This window comes from Leptopilina heterotoma, unplaced genomic scaffold (assembly GCF_015476425.1).
Source record: "Leptopilina heterotoma isolate Lh14 unplaced genomic scaffold, ASM1547642v1 Lhet_70, whole genome shotgun sequence".
In the NCBI taxonomy this organism is placed as follows: domain Eukaryota; kingdom Metazoa; phylum Arthropoda; class Insecta; order Hymenoptera; family Figitidae; genus Leptopilina; species Leptopilina heterotoma.
Window position 1 is genome coordinate 1,948,187 of NW_025111162.1, and position 23,283 is coordinate 1,971,469.

Genomic DNA, 23,283 nt, shown 5'->3' on the forward strand with positions numbered 1-23,283 from the left:
TTCCTCCTGTCAACCTCGTCTTCCGTCACTATCTTTTTCTTTCATTACTTTAATAATGAAGGATTCAATATGCCTCCACGAGTCAACGTTCTGAACCATGGTAGACACCATGTTATCGGCGTTGATTTCAAAGCCAACTGCCGTAAACATGGCCATTCTATCACGGCTCCAGTGACCGCAATAAAAGAGAGTATGCTCCGCGTCATCTACTACAGCGTCACAGTAGGCGCATTTTGCTACTCACTTAATCTTAAACCTATGAAGGTACTGTCGGAAACATCCGTGACCTGACAACACTTGTGTCAGGTAGTAGCCAACTTCACCGTGCTTTCTTCCTAGCCAAATGGCGAGGTTGGGGATCAGGCGATATGTCCACCTTCCTTTAAGATCCCCATCCCATCTCTCTTGCCATTGTTCAAGGAGTCTACATCTCGCCTCTTTGCGGATAGCCGCTTTGGCGAGATTTCTACTCTGCTCTTGCGAGGTAACTAGATCTTTGTTACGCTGAAAGACTTCCTGTCTTTCCCTCGCTAGTAAGTCCACTGGCGGGAGACTCGCAAGAACTAGAGCAGCGCTCGTTGAAACCGTTCTGTAGGCTGAAACCACTCTCCGCGCACAACCACCCTGTGCGGAGAGTAGCTCGTCAGAGATGCCGCGGTTCTTCAGGGACTCAGCCCATGCAGGGGCAGCATAGAGCTGCTTTGCTTGAACCACGGTCGCCACTAATCGGCGTTTCTTTTCCCTGGGGCCACCGACATTGGGCATCATTCTCGATAGATTTCCCATACAGTCGGCGGCATTCAGTGACGTGATCTTAGAATGTTGGTCGAACTTTAATTTTCGATCCAACGTCACTCCCAGGTACTTTAAACTATTTCCCAGGAGACTTCAGTCTGTCCTATCCGAATCTTCGGAACCTCAAAGGATCTTTTACCTGTGACAAGCAAAGCTTCTGTCTTCTCTGTAGCCATTTGTAGGCCGTTGAGATCTAACCAGAGCTTTGCTCGTCTCAAGCTTTCGTTGACCCTTATTTCTAGAATCCGAGAAGTCCGCGCGCCACACACTATAATGACATCATCCGCAAAGCCAACCATTATCGTATCTTCAGGTAGCTCAATTCTAAGGAAATCATCGTACATGACGTTCCATATGAATGGACCTACCTTTGATCCTTGGGGAGCTCCGCATGTCATTTCATGTTTGAGATGACATGCATCGCTCTTGTATTCAACCCATCTGTCGCTGAGATAGTTATCTATCATTCGCAACAGATAGGTTGGTACCCCTTTACGACGCATCGCCTTGATGCAATTGTCCCACTTTGCGGAATTAAATGCATTACGTATGTCGATGGAAATAAGCGCGCAGAATCCCTTCTTCTTGTCCTCTTTGACTTTCTTTGCATGGTTTACAACAGCGAGTATTGCGTCAAGTGTTGACCTGCCTTTACGAAAGCCAAATTGATTCTCCGATAGGCTTTTTTTGCCTATCAGGATTTCCTGAAGTCTCTGCAGAACCATTCCCTCTAAAAATTTGCCCATCGTATCCAATAAACAAATTGGTCTAAACGATGTGACCTTATCCAGAGGTTTATCGCCTTTCCTGATTTCTTTGATGTGCTGGGAGAAGTGGATCCACTCCCGAACATCATTGATTTCTTTGATGGGCTGGGAGAAGTGGGTCCACTGCCTGACACGACTGATTTCTTTGATGTACTGGGAGAAGTGGGTTCGCTGCCAGACACGATTGGCATCTTGGATATGTTCGGTGGACCTTGCAGTGGTGGCGGGGCTTTCCACCAAAGGGCAACCAAACAGTACACTCTACACATACACTTCTCTACACATATATGCGTTACACACAATTACATCACTTATACATCTTTTTTCAAACATATTCACAATACACGTATCACACCCATATGATTGTTTCCTTCCTTGGCCCACTGGGAGTACCCTGAAACTTCGTTCACTTGTTTTCGGTGAGCGGGGCCTAGGGGTTGATGTGAGCTTGCTCTGCCGATGTGTCAGCCGAGGTAAGGAATCAGGAGCCAGCCCCTTCGGGACCCTGATTAGGAGAGTCTGTGGTGAATATGGAGGTCGGAATCCATATTGCTCCGGGCGAGTCCGGTCCGTCCGTGTATTCCGGGACCGGCTAAGCGGTGGTTGGGCCTCAGGGAACTGAGGTAGGATACGTCTGAGGATACACCCGTTCCCAACTATACCGACCCGCTCCTCCACAGACGATGCGCTGGTAGCAACGAATTTATGGAGAATCAAATTAAGAAAAACGATGAAAACGAAATCGAGGTAATGGAGGCTGGTGAGACAGAGTCTGTTATTTTGGCAGATGAAAGTCTCCAAGAAATGAAGGTTGTAGCAGAGGTAAACCAGATTCCGCCAACAAGTGAGGAAGGAAAAAGCGCAGCCCTTGCTACAAATGGAGTAAATCAAGGTGCCCCATCAGTCCCGCCATGGGCAGAAGTATGGAAGATTATGCTTGGAATCATGGCGGAGCAAAGGCTTCAAAATGAAGCGATGGAAAAAACTCTTTTGGCCAAATGGCACATCCTAAAACGCCGTTGACCACTCCGAAAGGACAGAAGAGACATAAGGCCCCCTCTTCTACCAAGAGCACGAAAAGAGGCGCCTCAACATCTCCCGAGGACCGACAGACTAAAAAGCCGGCCTCTATGCCAATACAGCAGGAGACAAGTCTGGAATCCGCCACGCAGTCAAAGAGGGATAGCACTGACTGGAGCGAGGTAGTTTCCAGAAAGAAGAAGAATAAAGAGAAGATGGAAATGAAAGATACAAACAAACCTTCTAGTCGTCAAGGGAGGATAAAGAAAAGGAATACCGAAGCTATCAGGGTATCGATGGAGGACGGAAAGGTTCCTCCAAAAGGACTCATTGAGGAGATCTTTGCCACGGTCAACCCTGCTGAAACGAAAACAGAGGTTCTGTCTATTAGAAGAACAAAAAAGGAAGATTTGCTTTTTGTTCTTAAAAAAGGACAGGAATTCTCAGCGTTCAGCAGAAAGATGACCGAGGCCCTCAAAGGTAAAGCAATTGTCTCACCTCTCGTGACAAAGAGATCACTAGAGGTTAGAGATTTAGATGAGACAACTGAGGTTGATGACGTCACTAATGCCCTGAAAAAAGCTTTGGGCAGGACCGATCTAGAGGTGTCCTGCAGACTCCTCACCCTGCGTGGATCAGTAAAGATGGCAGTGATCCAACTGCCAGAAGCAGACGCTGATGCTCTGCTTACGGCCGGTAAGGTTACGGTAGGTTGGATAAACTGCAGAATCCGCAGCAGGGTGGAAGTGGATAGGTGCCACAGATGCCTGGGCTACAGACATCAGGATAGGGGCTGTAAAGGACCCGATAGGAGCAAGGCTTGCTGGAAGTGTGGATCTTCAGACCATTCTCACCAGAATTGTGCAAAGGAATTCCACTGTACAACTTGTGAGGATAAAGGGTTAAAGGAGACAAAACACTCTCCAGGAAGTGGGTCCTGCCCTGTCTATAGGGAGGAACTGAGGAGGTTGAAACAGAAGAGGTAAGATTTCTTCAGGTCAACCTCAGAAAAGGAAGTATTGCCCAAAATCTCCTGATGCAGTCTGCCAGAGAGAGAGGTGTGGATATACTGCTTATTAGTGAGCAGTATAAGAAGCAAGGATTCTCGAATTGGTTTCAAGACTCATCAGGTAGATCGGCAATACAGATATGTAATCCAAGTATCACCGCCGGTTTATTCTTAGGGTACAGACAAGGGGTTTGTTTGGGCGAACGTGGCAGGTATTTGTATATATAGCTGCTATTTCTCGCCCAACGACCCATTCGGAAAATTCGCTACTGAGATTCGTTCTCTTGAAGAAAGTCTGAGATCTTTTGACGGGGATGTCCTCATTGCGGGAGATTTCAATAGTAAGTCGCCGGAATGGGGAGAGACTCGTCAGGACAGGAGGGGAATCTTGGTTTCCGACATGCTGGCGACGAATGGGCTGGTGGTGTTAAACCGGGGTCACGAGTTCACGTTCAGGAGGGGAGAATCGGGATCTATCCTTGATTTAACAATCGCATCTCCTCGCCTAGCCCGCAGAATAAGAGAATGGAGGGTACTGGATGAGGAAACATTGAGTGACCACCAGTACATAGAGTTTTTAGTCTCTGAGGAAAAACTTCGAGGACGTACCGCATCAAAAAATGGTAGCAAGGGAGCCTCTTGGAACCTCAGGGGACTGAACAGGGAGAAGCTGGCGGAATCCCTAGAAGAGTCGCGACTTATTCGCAAATCAAACTGGGTGAGGAAACCAGCTTCTTTAAAGGGTATAGTGCGAGAGACGAGGCGGGTGATTGTTCAAGCTTGCAATCACTCTATGCCTCGCCGGCAGAAAAGAAAAACGGGAAAGGGGTCTATGTACTGGTGGAATGAAGAATTGGCCTGTCTTAAGAGAGAATGCCACGCAGCAAGGAGGCATTCTACCCATTCGAAGGGAAACCTCCAGCTGCGGGAAACATGGCATAAAGCCAGGCGTACTTTTAAGCAGGCCGTGAAAAGTAGCCAACGCTGTTGCTGGAGGGACCTAATCGGAGATTCCGAGAAGGATCCGTGGGGTTTGGCCTTTAAGATTGTCGCTAAGAAATTAGTGACAAGGCATAAAACCCCTGGTTTGGATGATCCGATTTGGGTCCTGAAAATCATAAAGGCACTGTTTCCCTATGTGGAACCTAGCCCCAGAGAGGACTACACTTACTGCGTAATACGAGACGAGGAGCTCTTCACGATTGAGGAATTAAAAAAGGTGGCAAAGACGTTAAGAAACGGCAAAGCGCCGGGCAATGATGGGATATTATTATTATTATTATTATTATTATTATTATTATTATTATTATTATTATTATATTATTATTATTATTATTATTATTATTATTATTATTATTATTATTATTATTATTATTATTATTATTATTATTATTATTATTATTATTATTATTATTATTATTATTATTATTATTATATTATTATTATTATTATTATTATTATTATTATTATTATTATTATTATTATTATTATTATTATTATTATTATTATTATTATTATTATTATTATTATTATTATTATTATTATATTATTATTATTATTATATATTAGTTTACTATAGTTTCAATTTCTTTTGAAATATTTTTAATTTTTTGGTTATCTCTGGCTCTAATAACTTGCAGTAATTTATATTTTAAAAATTTTTACTGAATTAAGGGTGTCTACAACCGGGAAAAACCGCGAATAAGCCATGAATTTTATGATAAACCGGGAATTTTTTTACCAAATTAAAAAAAGCTTTTTATTTCAATTTTTATATGTATTTATACTGTTCTTTAAATTTGAAATTAATTAAAAATAATTCATTTGATAGTAAAAAATTAACCACTGATTCAAATAAAGTATGTAAATAAATTTTTAAAAAATAATCAAAGTAATAAAAATTTTGTGTAATTTAATTCAAAATTATTAAGTTTGTTAATGAATTTCATTAAAAGCTTTTTAACAAATAGAATTTTCTAAAGTATTTTGATTTAATAATTTATAAATTGAATTTTATAAAGAGTATAATGTATTTATGTTTCTTAGGGCAAAGATTAATAATTAAAATTTAATTTAAAAAAATTTAATTTAATTAAATATAAATTTAAATTTATATTTTTTATTAATTAAAATTAATTAATTAAAAAAAGATATACACTTATAATTATCAATAAAATTGAATTTTTGGAAAGTTTTTTTTAAAATTATGAAAAATAAGATTTTTGAAATTATATAGTATTATTGTATAATTACCTAAACGCCAATTTTTCGTAGGTTAGAATTGCATCATATTTTACGTTATAAATTCTTTTCTGTGCAATATATGGTTAAATCAGTTAGAAATTATTTTTTAGTTAAACTTTATGATAATTACAAACAATTTTTTATTGTCAATAAATTAATATTAATTATTATAGATATTTGGCTCTAAAAGTTGAAGTGTCGTCCTGGCGCTTAATGCTTTGTTTTAGCGCACCCTTCAATTACTTTTATAAATAGTAAAATTCTTTGCAGAAATTCAATTGTACATTAATATAATTATAAAAGAATTGAAAAATCAAATTTTGAATTATAATTATAAACAGACAAGATTATTTAAAAAAAATTTTATTCTTTGTTTAATTCAATTATTTTCTAAATGTTTAATTAAAATTACTTAAAAAAATATTATTTTCAACAAATTTAATGAAACTCGTAAATAGAATTTAATTGTTCGTAAAAACTCTAATAAAAATTTTTGAAGAAATTTGTAGATTTATTTATGTTTGAAATCAAATGAATTTAAAGTTGATAAGGAAAAACCAGGAAAAATTATGACAAAGTCCGGAAAATACCGGGAATTTTGTTAAACGAAAATAATAGACACCCTGAAATTATTTTCTGTAAATTTCATAGAGATTGATTAGTTTAATTAAAATGATTATTTTGATTTGCTTTTAAAAAATTTCATTTCAAGAAAAATAATATTTAGTTTTTCAATTATTATCAACTGTAAAATTAAATCAATTATGTTTCCTTCTATTATAGAAATTCAGCTAAGAACTTTTGAATGTCAAAATTGTGGATTGGGTTGCCAGAAAATATTTGCCGTATAATTTTTTCGAAGATAATGAAACGCAACAATTATTCAAGTTTCTCAATCCAGATGCACAATATCCAAAACGAAATCAACTAAAAAGCTTAGTTGAAGATAGTTTTATGAACAAAAAAAGATCAGTGATGACTATTTAAAAAAAACAAATTAAGAATTTCAAGCACTATTGATGGTTGGACATCCCTAGCAGGTCGATCATACTACTGCATTACCGGCCATTTTATTGGAGACGATTGGCGTTTACACTCTCTGCTCATTGATTTCTGTCCTTCTAAAAGCGAACATGCAGGTCCAGACATTGCACTTATTTTTTATAATTCGATTAACGATTTTGAGATCAGAGAAAAGATTTTAGGGATCACAGTAGATAACGCATCTTCCAACACCAGTTTTATGAGGAAATTGAGTCTGCTTATGGATTTTGATCATGAAAATCAGCATTTTCGCTGCTATGCGCACATTATAAATCTGGCGGTGCAAGATTTATTAAAAGATCTTAAACTAGCAGATAGAAATGAAACTGACTATGATGATGAAGATGATGATGATGAAGACGAAGATGGAAATGCAAAAGAGAGTGATAGAAATAACGAAATTGAGGAAAGTGATGAATATGTGGAAAATTGCAATACACCAATCACAAAATTACGTAAACTTTTTAAGTTACTTAAAAAATCAGAGCAGTGGAGAACAAAATTAAAACATTGCTGCGAATCTTGCAATATTAAAATGATTTCTCCAAACGTAGACGTTGCTACTCGATGGAACTCGACATCAGACATGATTAGTACAGGGATAAAAATGCAGGAAGGTATCATCCTACTGTGCAAAAATAACAATTTCTTGAAGCCTTTATCTTTGAGTTATCAGGAATGGCTAATGCTTAAAAAAGTTAATAAATACTTGCGATACTTCAAAGTCCTGTCTACAATTCTCAGTAGAGATAAATATGCAACGTTGCCTTATGTCGTAGTTGGTTTTAATATGCTTTTAGACAAATTAGAAAAGTCTATTGAAGATTTAAATGGTATGACTGAATCGGTTGATACACAAATTTGAAAGGCACTTCAAAAAGGAAATGAGAAATTGATCAAGCATTATAATAAAAGCAACTGGGTATATTGCTTCGTGTTAATTTTAGATCCTAGGCACAAAGTTGTACAATTTGAAAAAACGTCTTGGGGTCAAGAAATGGCGAAATATTCACTAGCGAAATTTGAAGAAATTTATAGGGCAAAGTATTATGAGCCTCACAAAGTAACGGTAAATTAAATCTCTATTGAGAACTTTTTCAAATAATTAAAATTGAAATAAAAAATATTTTTATATAAATATAATGAACTTTTTGGAGTAAATTTTCATTTCAGAGGAAGTCAAAACGAAACTACTACCATCATAATAACAAAATTTACTCCAAGAGTGTGTTGACTTCGTCTAAAACCTTTGTTATTATTGAACAACTTTTAAATTTTACAAATTTTATTTCATTTGAAGGAAGTCATGGAAATTGATAAAGCAGTCCAAGATAATGTTGTTTCAGACGAAGATGATGATATTTTGGACTTGAATTCTTTTTATGCAAAAAATTGCGACAAAACTAGGAAAGACTCAAATTCAGGGCAATGGAAACATGAAATTAATCTTTATTTATCAGAAAAAAGAGCAGAAGGAGATGTTGATATTTTAGAATAGTGGAAGATGTACGAAACATCATATCCGAACCTTGCGAAAATGGCACGAGATTATTTGTCCATTCAAGCAACATGTGTACCATCCGAACGTGTTTTTTGGAAGAGTTCCTTAATTGTTAGGAACCACAGGAATAGATTATGCAATAAATCAGTGAGAAATTTAATGACATTGAATTCTTGGGTTACTTGTGCATTAGCCGCAGAAATTGACGCTAATATACAAAAATAAAAAAAAGTTTATTATTTGATTTTTAAAAAAAATTATTTTCGTAATAGAAAAGAAAAGCATTATTTCAATATGCATATTATGTACGTATTAATATGATAGATATATTTATGTTATTATTATCTTTAAATTTAGTTTAAATACATCTCGTTTTATATAATGAGATGATCCAAAAAAATACGAGCATCATTCTCAAAAATATCGTTTCTCATTTTTCTCGTTCAAATGCATCACTAACGTTTATGGGGTCGCTTTTTCGAATGGCTTGGTCAAAATTTCCAAAAAGTGACGTTTAACCCTTATTTTTTAAAAAATACTCAAAAAACACAAGATTTTTTAAAGTAATTTATTTTTCATATCCAATTTTAGTTGTCATATCGATTTTTCCTAATCATCTAAGGTATAAAAAACGTATTCCCGATAGTTTTAGTTTGAAAATATGCTTTGCGTTTTAAGATTTTTGGTAGTTTTTGATTCGAAATGGCTCCTAAAAATAAACAATTTTCCAAAATGGAACACAGGATGGATACAATTTTCAGAAGTTTATGAAATCGATTGAAATTTGTTACTTGGGAGGTTTTCAGGGTCGCTGATTACGAATCTAAAGTCATGTTTTTAAAATTCAAAATGGTGGATCTAATATGGCGGAGGACAATATTAAAACTTCATATATTAGCTTCAAGTTTGTTACTCGGGGGTTTTCGGTATTGCTGATTACGAATCTGAAGTGAGATTTTAAAAATTAAAATGTCGGATCACTTAGGTACTTATTTCTCGAAAACCACTTAACGGATATGGTTTTTTTAAATACTTGTACATTAATGGACTGTAATCCGGTCTTTCGGTTCTACAAATAAATTAGTTTATTTAAAGTTGTTTGCTTGTTTCAGATAAAAATCCAGAAAACGAGTAATTATTTTTTTAAAATGGCACAGAAAATTCAAAAATAAATATTTGTCTTTATCAAACGATCAGATTCTAGTCCTTTGTATATAAAATCATCAGAACAAAATGTGATAAAAAAATTATTTGGAGTTGAGAAAATGGTACTTAAAAATAGTCTTTTTTTCAATGGAATTTTACAACTGCTCATGCCCCCTTAACAAGGATTTAAAATCATGATCTGCCTCAGAAAAAATATCATCGGACTTACACTCAGATTCAGCATCGCTATCATGCAAGTAAGATTCGCCAGAATAATTAGCGAATATGTTAGCATTGATATATTTTGTCGTCCGTCATTTAAAATTTTTAATATCCAACTTCAGATTCGTAATCAGCGACTCCGAAAACCCCCGGAGTAACATACTTGAAGCCAATAAATGAAGTTTTAATGTTGTCGTCCGCCATATTAGATCGGCCATTTTGAATTTTGAAAATATGACTTAGATTCGTAATCAGCGACCCCGAAAACCCCCGAGTTACAAATTTGAAGCCAATACGATGAATTTGTAATATTGTCGACTGCCATATTGAATCCGCCATTGTGAATTTTTTAAATATGACTTTAGATTCGTAATCAGCGACCCTGAAAACCTCCGAGTAACAAATTTCAATCGATTTCATGAACTTTTGAATATTGTATCCATCCTATGTGTTTAATTTTGGAAAATTGTTTATTTACAGGCGCCATTTCGAATCAAAAAATACCAAAAATCTTAAAACTATCGGGAATACGTTTAGGAAAAATCGATATGACAACTAAAATTGGATATGAAAAAAAATTACTTTCAAAAATCCTGTATTTTTTGAGTATTTTTGAAAAAATAAGGGTTAAACGTCACTTTTTGGAAATTTTGACCATGCCATTCAAAGAAGCGACCCTAAAAACGTATGGATATGTCCTTATAGAATTTTTAATAATTTTTTTCTTTTAATAACATGAGCTTGAAACCGAACTTTAAAATCAGCACATTTTGGCGTTAAAGGGTTAAAGTAGGGGAGACTGGGGTAAACCCGTTTACTAGTGATTTGACGCTATGAACTCAACTTAAGATGGAGATATTGGTACTGTGAATAGTACTTAACATTCAACTTATATTAACGAACTTTCGTTTAGTTTCATGAATTCAACATAGAATCAGAGGCGATCAAACGTTTTTAGAGGTGTCAGAAAAAAAACGTTTTTTGAATTTTTAAGTTTTTCGATAATTATTTTTTAGTCTTAATTTATTTGGAAATTTTTTTTTGTTGCTATTGGATGTCCTTCTTCGAAGTACATATATAGTTTTGTCTTATTTCAAAAAGATTTAATTAAATTTATTCTGAAATGTGAGTAATACACTCGGGGTAAAGTCGCTCACTTAGTTTTAGATTTAAAATTTAGAATAAAATAATTCCCCGTATTATATTTTAACAATAACTAAATTTATGACTTGTTAAAACAAAAATTGTAAACTACCTTTCACTTTCTATTAATAAAATATAACATTATTTTAATCCATAGTTGTAATTCATGAAACCTATATTCATTATTTATTAAACCAATTTGTTGTTTATTGAATTATTTATAGAACTCATAGCTTATCAATAATAAATCATACTTAAGACGAGAATAAGACAAATTTTAATATTTAAAAAATAAAACTATTCCGTCTTGAAAAGATAAAGTGAGCGGATTTACCCTGGAAAATTGTGATTTCGAAATTTGGTATATGTGTATTAAAAAGTTTCTCTAAGTAAAACTAAAAAAGATAAATCAAAAACTCTTTTTTATTTTTAGTAGAAATCATTAGCTTTCAAATGATATAAATTAATTTGGATTTAGAGAATAATTTCCTAGATTTTTACCGATCTGAAAAAAGTGAGCCGGTTTACCCCAGTCTCCCCTACATGAATGTATAAATTTTTGAATCCCTAAAACGTTTAAATCCATTACAGCATTTTTTGTTTCAGTTGCAATTGTTCAGGGTGTTTATATAACACATTTCTATGTTTAAGATAATTTGTTTAAAGCTTTTTTTAAAAATTTTATAAATTAAACGACTATAAAGCTTTTTCTATGAGGAAGCAAAAATAATTAGAATATAAAATACTTTTGCAATTGTTCAGGGTGTTTATATAACACATTTCTATGTTTAAGATAATTTGTTTAAAGCTTTTTTTAAAAATTTTATAAATTAAACGACTATAAAGCTTTTTCTATGAGGAAGCAAAAATAATTAGAATATAAAATACTTTGTCTGACTAAAGTTGCTCTTTACTACTGAACTAGAAATTACTGTAAAAAATTTTGTCATTGAACTTAATTTTTCTACTTTAAAATAAATTACGAAAAATCTAAGACATATGTCTGGTCAAAGATGACATGTGCTACTGAAAGTTAAATAATATTTTTAAATTATTTATTTATACACTCGTTTTTTGCCTTAATACTAGCGTTACAAGTGTCCCCGTGGAAATTTTCTTACATATAACTTAAATACTAAATTTTTGCGCCTACAGAACGACTTGAAAATTAGGAGTACTCGCATTTCCCTGGACCACCCGTCTAATGGGTTTTCTCGCCAGTGGAGAGGGAAATTGTAAAAAACCTCTTCGAGTACAACCGGTTTATCGACAGTCGAGTTCTAATGGTGTGTACCGGACAATAATCGACAGTGCACATCATTATACCTCGAAGTCAAATCTCCCGCTCAGATTATCTCACGTGTCGGAAAAATCCCAGGCAAACGGATGCAAACCAAGTACCTTGGTCCTACAGTCTCCGCCGAGCGAGGCATTTATCTGAGCGAGCTAATCTGTCAGTATATTTTTATATCATAATATTATTATCTACCATTTAATAAATATTGCAAAAAATAAAACTACAATAATTTGAATTAGAAAAATATGAAACTTATGTCTGACTAAAGTTGAGTTCGACTACTGAGACCAAAAAATTATCAATTAAATTATTGTCATTGAATTTAATTACTAAGTAATAAATTTACAATTTTTTTTTTAATAAATAATTATAAAATAATAAGGAAAATGAAAATTTAAAAATTACTGAATAAAGAATTAAAGAATAATTGCAAAAAATAAATTTTATTTAAATATAGGGGAGGATGGGGCAAGGATAGTTAGGTAAGACCTTTTCGGATCAAATAAAAAAATAAAAACAAAAAATTATATTATAATTTTAATATCCTTTTTTCTACAAAAATATTCATAGTTTGAAAATATTGAAAGATATTCACCTCAGCAGTACACTTTGTAAACAAATGTTCCTAACCTCACTAACTGACATACATACAAACAAAAAGAATTTTTGTTGTTTTAGTAGCTTAAAATTATATTAAAACAAAAAAAACATATTTATTATATACGTTTATAATAAATAAACAATAATAAATAAAACAATTATTTGTGGAAAGATGTATTTTTTATATCATTACTAAAAAAAATACATAAGGAGACACACGGTAGTTGTTTAATTATTTTTTGTTTGTATATTTTGTATAAACTATAGCTGTCGTTTAAAAATACTATTAGTGCTGAGAGTGATTTCGTTTAAAATAGTTAATTTAAAAATAAAAAGAAGTTTAAAAATAAAAATTTAAATAGTTAATTATATTTAAAACATGAAAATTTCAAGTATTATAATATATAAGAATACAAAGAAATGTAAAACATATTTATTATCATGATTGTAGGTCAAAAGTTCCAAAACAAATGTTCCAATCCGAAAGTTCCAAAATACAGAAGGTCCAAAATAAAAATGAATCAAAAGACAAAAGTTCCAAAATAAAATAGTGCCAAAACACAAAAGTTCCAATATAATTTCCAATATATGAGGAGCAATTGAGATAAACACATATACAAAGCATTCGTTAGAAATCGATTTATCAATGTTCAATTTAAAAAAAAATTATTACCAAAGAATTTTCAATTTAAAAAATATTTTAGCCTAACCTTGATGATTTTTAATTTTTTATTAGAAAAAATCTTACTTTTTTATAAAATAGACGACGTTTCGGTAATCAGGTTCGCCACCATCATCAGGTCACTTTAATAGAAATTTTTTTATAAAAATTAATACAACACAATTTAAAAAAAATTAAATTTAAACAAAAAATAAAAAAACAATTTTTACCTAGTTAAAGTCAACAAAATAAACATCACGTCAATAAATTAAAAACCATAAATAAACGCAATACATCAAAAAAATAAAATATTTAAATTTACAAATCACAAACATATTAAAACGAGTGATTAGTCAAACTGACTGAGCCGGTGACAATTTTCGCGTTATATACAGTCGATGGGGTCAATGACCCGCAATCAAAATATTATGAATTGTAACCATTATTTCAATTTATTACGCAAAGGAAAATAGGAATTACTAAGAAACTGTACATCTTCCTTCTTGTTAATAGTAAAATTATTGCATTTAATATAAATCATCTCAGAAATTAATCGTTTTGCTTCCTCGTGAGGAAGCTTTGTAGTCGTTTAATTTACAAAATTTTTAAAAATCCTTTTAACAAATTTTCTGTGGAAGAAAGGCATAACAGCATAACTGACATTTTTATCAAATTTGAGATAACATCAGATTTGTATATATTTAATATTGCTCTTCAAAGTTCAATAGCTGAAAAATCATTAAAATGGTTATTAATGTAGAAAATAATAGAAAACATAATCGCATAATTGCGTTTTTGACAAAAGGAGACCAGCATAATAACATAACTGCATTCAGTTTAAAAAACAATTGACATAATTAAGAATGAAAATAACCTTTATGAATTAAAATAATAAGAATTTTGTAATAAAATGTTTTTAGTAAAATACATTTTTCGTACTTTAAATTAAATATATTTATTTAATTAAAACTAGAACAAATTTTTTATTGCATAAATTGTGCATTTAATTATGTACTTATTTTTAAGGGTATTTTTTTAAATTTTGGAAAGAATATCAAAAAATAAATTGAAAAATTCTTCAAGTTGAACAGTAAAGTAAATTTTTTTTCTCGTTTTAATAAATCAAAAACATTTTATAAAAAAATAAATTTTATAACTAAATAAACTCTTACAATTTTTTCTAACGAATTAATAGTTTAATTTGTCTTTGTGTGAAAAATCTTTGTATTATGACAAATCAAACCAAAATAAATTGTGACATTAAAAGTGTCTGAAGTTGGACTCATATACAATTTGAACTTGCATAACCGCATAAGTGCAATAAAACTCATGATTCCGATGAAAAATTATCAAAATTTATATTAAATCGTGTGTTTTATTAAATGTTATAAAAGAATTTTGAAAATATATTAAATAATAATACTAAATGCAAAAGACCGAACAAATCTGTTGATTTTCTGAATTCACAGAAGTGAGAGAACATTAAAATTAATTTATCTCGAAATCATGACAAATGAAGTTATGCTGTTATGCCTTTCTTCCACAGTTTTCTTCTATATAGGACTACACGGAAAAAATCTTGGGTGACGTGCCGTTCCAAGTAGACCGAAAATGTACGAATGCGATACGACTTTAGTTTGGAGGAGCTGCATTTCCAACTTGGGCGTGCTGAGCGCCCAAGATGCGGCTATTGCAGTCCCAAGGTTTTGAGTCTCAAATCTTGGGTGTTCAGCGCCACCAACATGGGAACGTAGATTTCCCGAATTGAGAATGTAGCACATCCAAACTATAGTTCCCCCACTTTCCGACGATTGGGATTGCACGTCACCCAAGATTTTTTCAAGATTTTTTCCGTGTATGTTATCCCTTTCACGCCCATGGGACATATACGTCCCACCTACAAAAACCTCAACATCTTTGAAGAAACTTAATATTTTTGAGTCTAATTTAGTGCGTTCTCTTCAGGAAGAATAGGGCTTTAAAAATAAGTAACCTAGATAATGTTAAAAAATTCCTATTGTTTAAAAAAATTCATAAATTATTGTTAAAAATCATGAATTTTTAAAATATTTTAAAATCGCCTAAAAATTGTTACTCGGGGGTTTTCGGGGTCGCTGATTACGAATCCAGTGCTAGTTTTTCAAAATTCAAAATGGCGGATCTAATATGGCGGACGACAAATGTAAAAATTAAACGGATTGGCATGAAACTTGTTACTCGGGGGTTTTTAGGGCCGCTGATTACGAATATAATATCAGTTTTTTAAAATTCAAAATGGCGGATCCAAGATGGCGGAAGATTATTTTTAAACATTTTAATTTTACCTGAAAATTGTTACTCGGGTGTTTTCGGGGTCGCTGAATATGAATCCAGTGTTATATTTTTAAAATTAAAAATGGCGGATCCAATATGGCGGGCGTTATTTTTAAAATCGTTTAGTTTCACCAGAAACTTGTTACTCGGGTGTTTTCGGGGTCGCTGATTACGAATCCAGTGTTATATTTTTAAAATTCAAAATGGCGGATTCTATACGGCGGACGACAAATGTAAAAATTGTTTGGGTTAGAGGGAAACTTGTCACTCAAGGGTTTTTTTGGTCTCTTATCACGAATTTGTAGTTTATTATAAAATTGCGATTGTGTATTTATTTATTTATTTCTGTCAGTAGATGGACTTGTTTCTTTCTACTCTCACTGGATTCGTAATCAGTGATCCTGAAAACCCCCGAGTAACAAGTTTCTGGTAAAACTAAACGATTTAAAAGAAATCGTCCGCCATCTTGGATCCGCCATTTTGAATTTTTAAAAAATGATGTCATATTCGTAATAAGCGACCTCAAAAACCCCCGAGTAACAATTTCCAAGCCAATCCGATCAATCTGTAAAATGTTGCACGCCATATTGGATACGCCATTTTGAATTTAAGAAATTTTATAATTCTGATATCAGATTCGTAATCAGCGACCCCGAAAACCATGAATAACGTTACACTTACGTTTTTTTAACTGTCTAGTTATGCCTGGGTGTGAAAGGGTTATATAAGACCCTGAACAATTGTCCGGATGTGCGTATGTGTGTGTGTGTATGTGTGTGTGTGTGTGTGAATCTCGATTTTTGTGAACACGATAACTCGACGAGGTGTTAACGAATTTGGCTAAAATTTACCAGGTATATTGATCATAAAAATATCTCGAAATGGATTGATAGACTTTAAAAAATTCTCAGAAAATTTTCTTTTTTTAAATTTTTTCAAAAAAATTTTTTTAAGTTGGTTATTGAAGTTAATATATAATAAAATCTTATTCTTTGCATGAAGACGAATCGATTGGTATATAAAAAGTATAAATTGTATGAGAATTTACAGAGTTAATCACAATTAAAGCTAAAAAATTCGCATTTTTATAAAAAAATGAGTTCTTTCCGCAAAATTGTGTTGCCGTATAAGAAAATCCTACTCATTTATTTCTAAAATCTTATTCTTTGCACCAAGACGGATCGATTGGTATATGAGGCATTTTACGTGAAATGTCCTAAGTTGAAATTTCAACTTCTTGAAAAAAATTGAAACTCAAGGAATTTGTTGTTCTATCAAGTATAAATGTGACCCAAAAAATATTTTTGATTTTTTCGAAAAATTGGAGGGGGTAGAGGGGGGTCAATTTGACCAATTTTGCAAACATCGGCTACTTTGTGAATTTTTTCTGAACATACTTGTAATGGGAAAAATTTTTTAGAATATGTTTCTGAAAGGTTTTTTCGTCCTCTTTCCAATGGTGTATTTTATTTTTTAATATTTTAAAAATTTACTCTATTTTTTGATAATTTATATTTAATTTTAAATTTCCCAAAAATCGGTCCGTTTTTTTTTAAATAAATTATTTCAAACGAAAGCTGAGGTTTTTTCCTATCGGCATGTAAGTTTTCAGAATGCCCTTTTTTTGTTTTTGAGTTATTAAATTTCAAAGAATAAATTGCGTCCCGGGCGCCTCGTCTCACGCTGGTTGCCACGCGGCTTAGTGCAACCGTGAGTCGCGGTTGCATTCGATCGAGAAATCGCTCGAAAAAAACGAGAAATCTCGTGAAGAAGACAATGAAAACAATTGAATGTGATTTATCATTCAATTTTTTCATTGCCTTCTTCACGAGATTTCTTGTTTTTTTCGAGCGATTTCTCGATCGAATGCAACACTAACCGCGACGCAGCGCGCTGCAATTTATTCTTTGAAATTTAATAACTCAAAAAAAGGGCATTCTGAAAATTTACATGCCGATAGGAAGAAACCTCAGCTTTTGTTTGCAATAATTTATTTTTTAAAAAAACGGACCGACTTTTGGGAAATTGAAAATTAAATATTAACTATAAAAAATTAGGGTAAATTTTTAAAATATTAAAAAATAAAATACACCATTGGAAAGAGGACGAAAAAACCTTTCAGAAACATATTCTAAAAAATTTTTCCCATTACAAGTATGTTCAGAAAAAATTCACAAGGTAGCCGATGTTGGCAAAATTTGTCAAATTGACCCCCCTCTACCCCCTCCAATTTTTCGAAAAAATCAAAAATATTTTTTGGGTCACATTTCTACTTGATAGAACAACATATTCCTTGAGTTTCAATTTTTTTCAAGAAGTTGAAATTTCAACTTAGGACATTTCACGTAAAATGCCTCATATATAAAGTACCTATATATTGAATTTAAATTTATAGAATTAAAACCATTATTATAGACAAAAAATTTGTACTTTTAATAAAAATTCATTTTTTCTTAAAAATCATGTTGCTGTACAATAAAATGTTATTATTTATTAAAAATAAATAAAAAATGTCTTTGCATCAAGACGAATCGATTCATGTATATAAAGTATATATTCTATTGAAAATTATTAGAGCTGTGCAAAATAATTCGAACCGAACTTATCGAATTTTTTCGCTTAGTTCGAATGTCGAAAAACCGACATTCGAACTATCCCAGTAAGGATGTCGAATATTCGACATTCGAGTTACTACAAAATTCGAACCGAACCGAGTTTTGTTCGGTTTTGGTACGCTAAAATGTCGAATTCTAAAATTCGACATTTCGGCGCCCCAAAACCGAACTAAACTCGGTTCGGTTCGAATTTTGCACAGCTCTAAAAATTATAGAATTAATTAGAATCAAATTTGAAAAATTCACTTTTTTACTAAAAATTTGTTTGTTTATTTAGATTCATATTACTGTATAAGAAAATTTTATTCTTTCTATTAAGACGAATGCACTTTATTTTATAAATGTTAAGTTGTATTAAAAATGATTTCAAAATGAAATATATTTATCGTTAATGCTTCCTCCACGAGGAAGCAAATTTTTTTTGCTTTTAACAATATTATTCCGATCCCACTTTTTCATCAACTTTTTCGACTTGATGAAAAAGTGTGATCGGAATAATATTGTTTATAAATTTAATTGTAATAGTTGCCCTGCAATATATATTGGTGAATCAAAGCGTACTTTGAAAAAAAGAATTAGCGAGCATAAAAACAAAAACCTCGAATCCGTTGTGAACAAACATCAAACTGAATATAATTATTCTTTTAATTTTGACGATGCAGAAATTTTAGATTATGAAACTTCTTATAAAAAACGATTAATTTCTGAGATGATTTATATTAAATGCAATAATTTTACTATTAACAAGAAGGAAGATGTACATTTTCTTAGTAATTCCTATTTTCCTTTGCTTAATAAATTGAAATAATGGTTATAATTCATAATATTTCGATTGCGGGTCATTGACCCCATCGACTGTATATAACGCGAAAATTGCCACCGACTCAGTCAGTTTGACTAATCACTCGTTTTAATATGTTTGTGATTTGTAAATTTAAATATTTTATTTTCATAACGCGGTGCTAAAAAGGGCACTTTTTGCACCTTGTTATGAAAAATGTCGTTCGTAACTAGTGCGAGGAGTTGCCAATTTTTTTTGCCTACAGTTTGTTCCAAAAAAGTCCTCGTTCAAAAATTGGCAACTGCTAGCACTCGTTACGAAATATACTATTTCTGAATTTCAATTATTGTATCAAAATTCATCTAAACTAGAATCAGAGGTTTAACCAATTTTCTTCAGACGACCACCAATTTCTTGGTCAATAAGCTTCGTTTTCCGTATATAATTACTCACCATTATGTATGTCACCTTAAAAAGAACAATTAAACACTTTTTTAAAATTTGCAATGTCATTAACAGGATTTTACCGTGCCGTATTATCTCTACTATCCATGCCCCGTGAACCCATATTTCAGTTTTTTCTAAATTTTATGGAACAACGTGAATTAATTTGAAAAATTAATTTGAAAATTCCACTCCGGAAAACACTGAAGTAAATAAATATTCTGAAACTCTAATATAGAAAACAATATGATAAACATTACGTTGACATTTTAGCAAAACAGACTTTTTTTAAAAATAAACGCCTAACTTCGCAAATGGTGACAGATTGCCTTCCAATTTTTACTATCATCTTTTGGTGTCAAGACGCGAATATACAATGAATTATGCGATTTTTGAGTAAGCCGTCTAAGCATAACAGCAACTAACTCTCCTTGCCCCATCCTCCCCTATAAACGGATGATAAACCCTTTACAAAGTATAAAGATATTGACAAGAACTTGCCGTTTTTTTGTTTATTATACCTAAATAATATTCGGAATATTAAATTTATAATCAATTTTTAAATAGTTTTTTTTATTTTTTAATGACTCATCTGTCTCTGCTATATTAAATTTTAATTACTAAAATAATAAATTAAAAAATTATTAAATAAGGAAATAATTAGAAAAAAGTGGGAAATAGGAAGTAAGAATTTAGAAAAGAATAATTACAAAAAAATAGAAAATAAATAATTTGCAAGAAAAAATTGTATAATAAATTAAAAAAATTTTGTCAGATGTACATAACAAATTTTAAATAATTTTAAAATATGACTTCCTTATTATTTTTTTGTTAAAGATTTTTTTTCAAATAATATTGTATATAGAATTTTTTTGAATACCTGTTCAAGTATTTTAACTCGTAATGCTCCTCTGGTTTCACGGTTTTCAACTTTTCTTCCTTCGCATAAAATCCTCCATTCAATCGAATTTCATTATCTAATAAATGTTTATAGTATGGCTGCGATGCTTCATTGGTAACATTTAATGCCCTGAAAGGAAACATTAAATCTTAACTATTAAACTGTTTTATTGCCATCATTGCGCACGTTTAGTTGCCGCATGCAACATATAACGACACAATTGTTTTTACTCAACTAAACAATATAACAAGACAAAAAATTATAAACAAACTAATAAAATTTTTCAATTAAAATTTTTATTAAACAATAATAATAATAATGTCTTTGTTGCTGCTTGTCCACTGCCGAACATCATTGATGTCTTTGATGTGCTGGGAGAAGTGGGTCCACTGCCAAACATTTGGCATGTGTTCTCAGCGGTGCGGAGTGTAACCGCAAGGACCGTAAGACACGGAAGAGAGAGGGTGACAGTCCAGAGGAGACTAGAACCCAAACCGATAGCAGCAAAAGCTACAACACGGAAAGAAGGTTTCACCATATAAACACTGTGCAAGCACCTTATTTCTACGTTTGTGACACATAGAAGTATGGTGCAAAGTTAGCAGTATCTTTTTTCGTGCCTTTTACCGCTTTCTGACGGTGCACGTAAGAAGACAAGAGGGTGCACGCATGAGATATTACTATGAATGCACCGGAAATTTCGGTGACGTCACCGTAATTTTCGGCGACGCTCACCATAAAATCCCGTGCCTTCACTGGATTTCGACGTGCTTGTCAGACTGTTCTAACCTGTCAAACGAGGCACTGTCGTTATGGGTGAAACCTTCTTTCCGTGAAAGAAGGGAGACCTTCTGATTAAGATCAGAGGAGACTCCGACAAGGACGCTTTCACCGCTGAGGTCACCAAGGCGGTTGGAAGCATGGGTAAGGTGCAGTCGTTGGATCGAAGAGTTACACTCAAGATCCGTGATTTGGATTGCCTTACCCAAGAAGCCGAGGTGCAACAAGTTTCGTTTGAAGCGATGGGAAAGCCAGGAAGTAGGAGAGTGACGGTCTTAGGACTCAACCGCCGAGGGTTGAAGCTCGCGGTTGTAGTCACCAACCCGGAAGAGGCGAACAGGCTAGAGAAATTGGGACACGTAAAAATTGGTTTTATGTTTTGCCCAATTGAAAAAAGGGTAATGGTCGTTCGGTGTCATCGATGCTTGGAATACGGTCATATTGGAGCGACATGCCAGAAGGAGGACAGATCGGCTGCGTGATTTGAGTGCGGTGAAGCCGGTCACAGGTTCTTCAACTGTAAAAAGAGCCCAAGCTGCTTCTGTGCAAGGAAAAGTTTGACAATAAGGTGTCAACCAGACATATTGCAGGCGGCGGAGGATGCGTAGTCTTCAGGACGGCCCGACGAGAAGGCGAAAAAGACTCTCGCAAGAACTAAAAGTAAATAATTATTAAAAGGAGCGAATAATTTTGAATAATTTATTTTATATTATTAAATTTTTTTTTCGTTTTTTACTGTTTTTTTACATTTTTATTCTGCTAACTTTTATATATTTGTTTATTTATTCTATTATTTGATTTATTTGTGTTTTTATTTAACTTGTCCTTTTACAATTTTACCTTTATATATATATATGTTTAATTGATTCATTTATGATTTTTATGTTTGTTTTGTATTTTTTGAATAATAAGAAAAATAATAATAATGAGGGTAAACTCTGTAAAGAGATACCAGGATGCACTCCCTCTACGGAAAATTCCTGTTATCTTGGAAAGACACATCGACCTCCACGTCCAAACGAACATGTTCACGTGCCTTTGGATATCATAGACGTCGCATCAATGCTCCGGCAATACTATAACGTCTATGTCACTAACGAAGGCAGTTCAAGGCCCATCTTGGCCAGATGGTAGTGCCCTGTTTAGGCTTGCTGGTTCCTCGACGCGGGATAAAGAAATAAAAAATATATGAAATGGGCAAAAATTTAAATAATATACTCCAAGTGGGTACCTCGGATGGGGGTAATCTCACCACCGATTCTGAGCAGGTTCAAGCCCTGATAGTCGGTGCACATGGCTCCAAGGATTTTGGAGGGAGAAAAATAGGTAGTCAGTTGACAAGCTACGAAGCAAATGTCGCTAATCAGTTCCTGTTTATTCCTGGAATTTTTAAAAGTATGTGTCAAGCATTTAAGCGCCAAAGGAACGTCAGTCGTGACATCCAGGATGGCGTCACAATTTTGGAAAGTGCGTTCGATATAATTCTTAATAATCTGCGTTTCATCCCCGATCCATTTAAGGATCAAGAGCCTAAAACTCCAACTGTGGGAACTCCACGGCAGACGAAAAGTGCTACTGCAACTCTGGATGGTGCAGCTGCAGGCCCTAATAAGGCAAACAATGGTAATAAACGCCCCAGGGAAGGTGTAAGCCCAGATGTGAGTCCACAACAAGTGACTCAAAGCGAAAAGAGGATTAAGCGAAAGAATTCTCCACAGCTTAATTCTGAGTCGCTAGTTGGAACTAAAGAAACGTTCTCAGGTAGTCCTAAGAAGACGTATGCTAATACCGTCTTCAAAAGCGGAACAGACGTTGGGGACGATTTTAAAGTTGTCGATAAGAGGAAGAAAAGGGCTCTAAGAAAAAAGCTCTCAGGTGAGAAAAAGAGCTCGTGAAGCCCCCTTCAAAGCTCAGGTCCACGGAAGCTGTAAAGATCACGACAAGAGACCCAAAGTTTCATGAGGGTATTTTGCCGCTGATAAAAGCAAAGGTTAAACCTG

At 33.2% G+C, this 23,283-nt stretch overlaps 1 protein-coding gene across 8 annotated transcripts in view; it reads right to left on the reverse strand.

The window, feature by feature from the left end:
- Positions 1 to 23,283, reverse strand: part of LOC122510570 (disintegrin and metalloproteinase domain-containing protein 10) — a 1,090,443-nt gene that overhangs the window by 369,875 nt on the left and 697,285 nt on the right. For 7 of the 8 annotated variants that reach the window (XM_043625327.1, XM_043625328.1, XM_043625326.1 and 4 more), the window contains one exon: positions 20,483 to 20,632. The exons of the other annotated variant lie outside the window; for it this stretch is intronic. In XM_043625327.1, the coding sequence (XP_043481262.1) occupies positions 20,483 to 20,632 (150 nt within the window). The remainder of the gene's footprint in view (positions 1 to 20,482; positions 20,633 to 23,283) is intronic. 8 annotated transcript variants of the gene reach the window in all.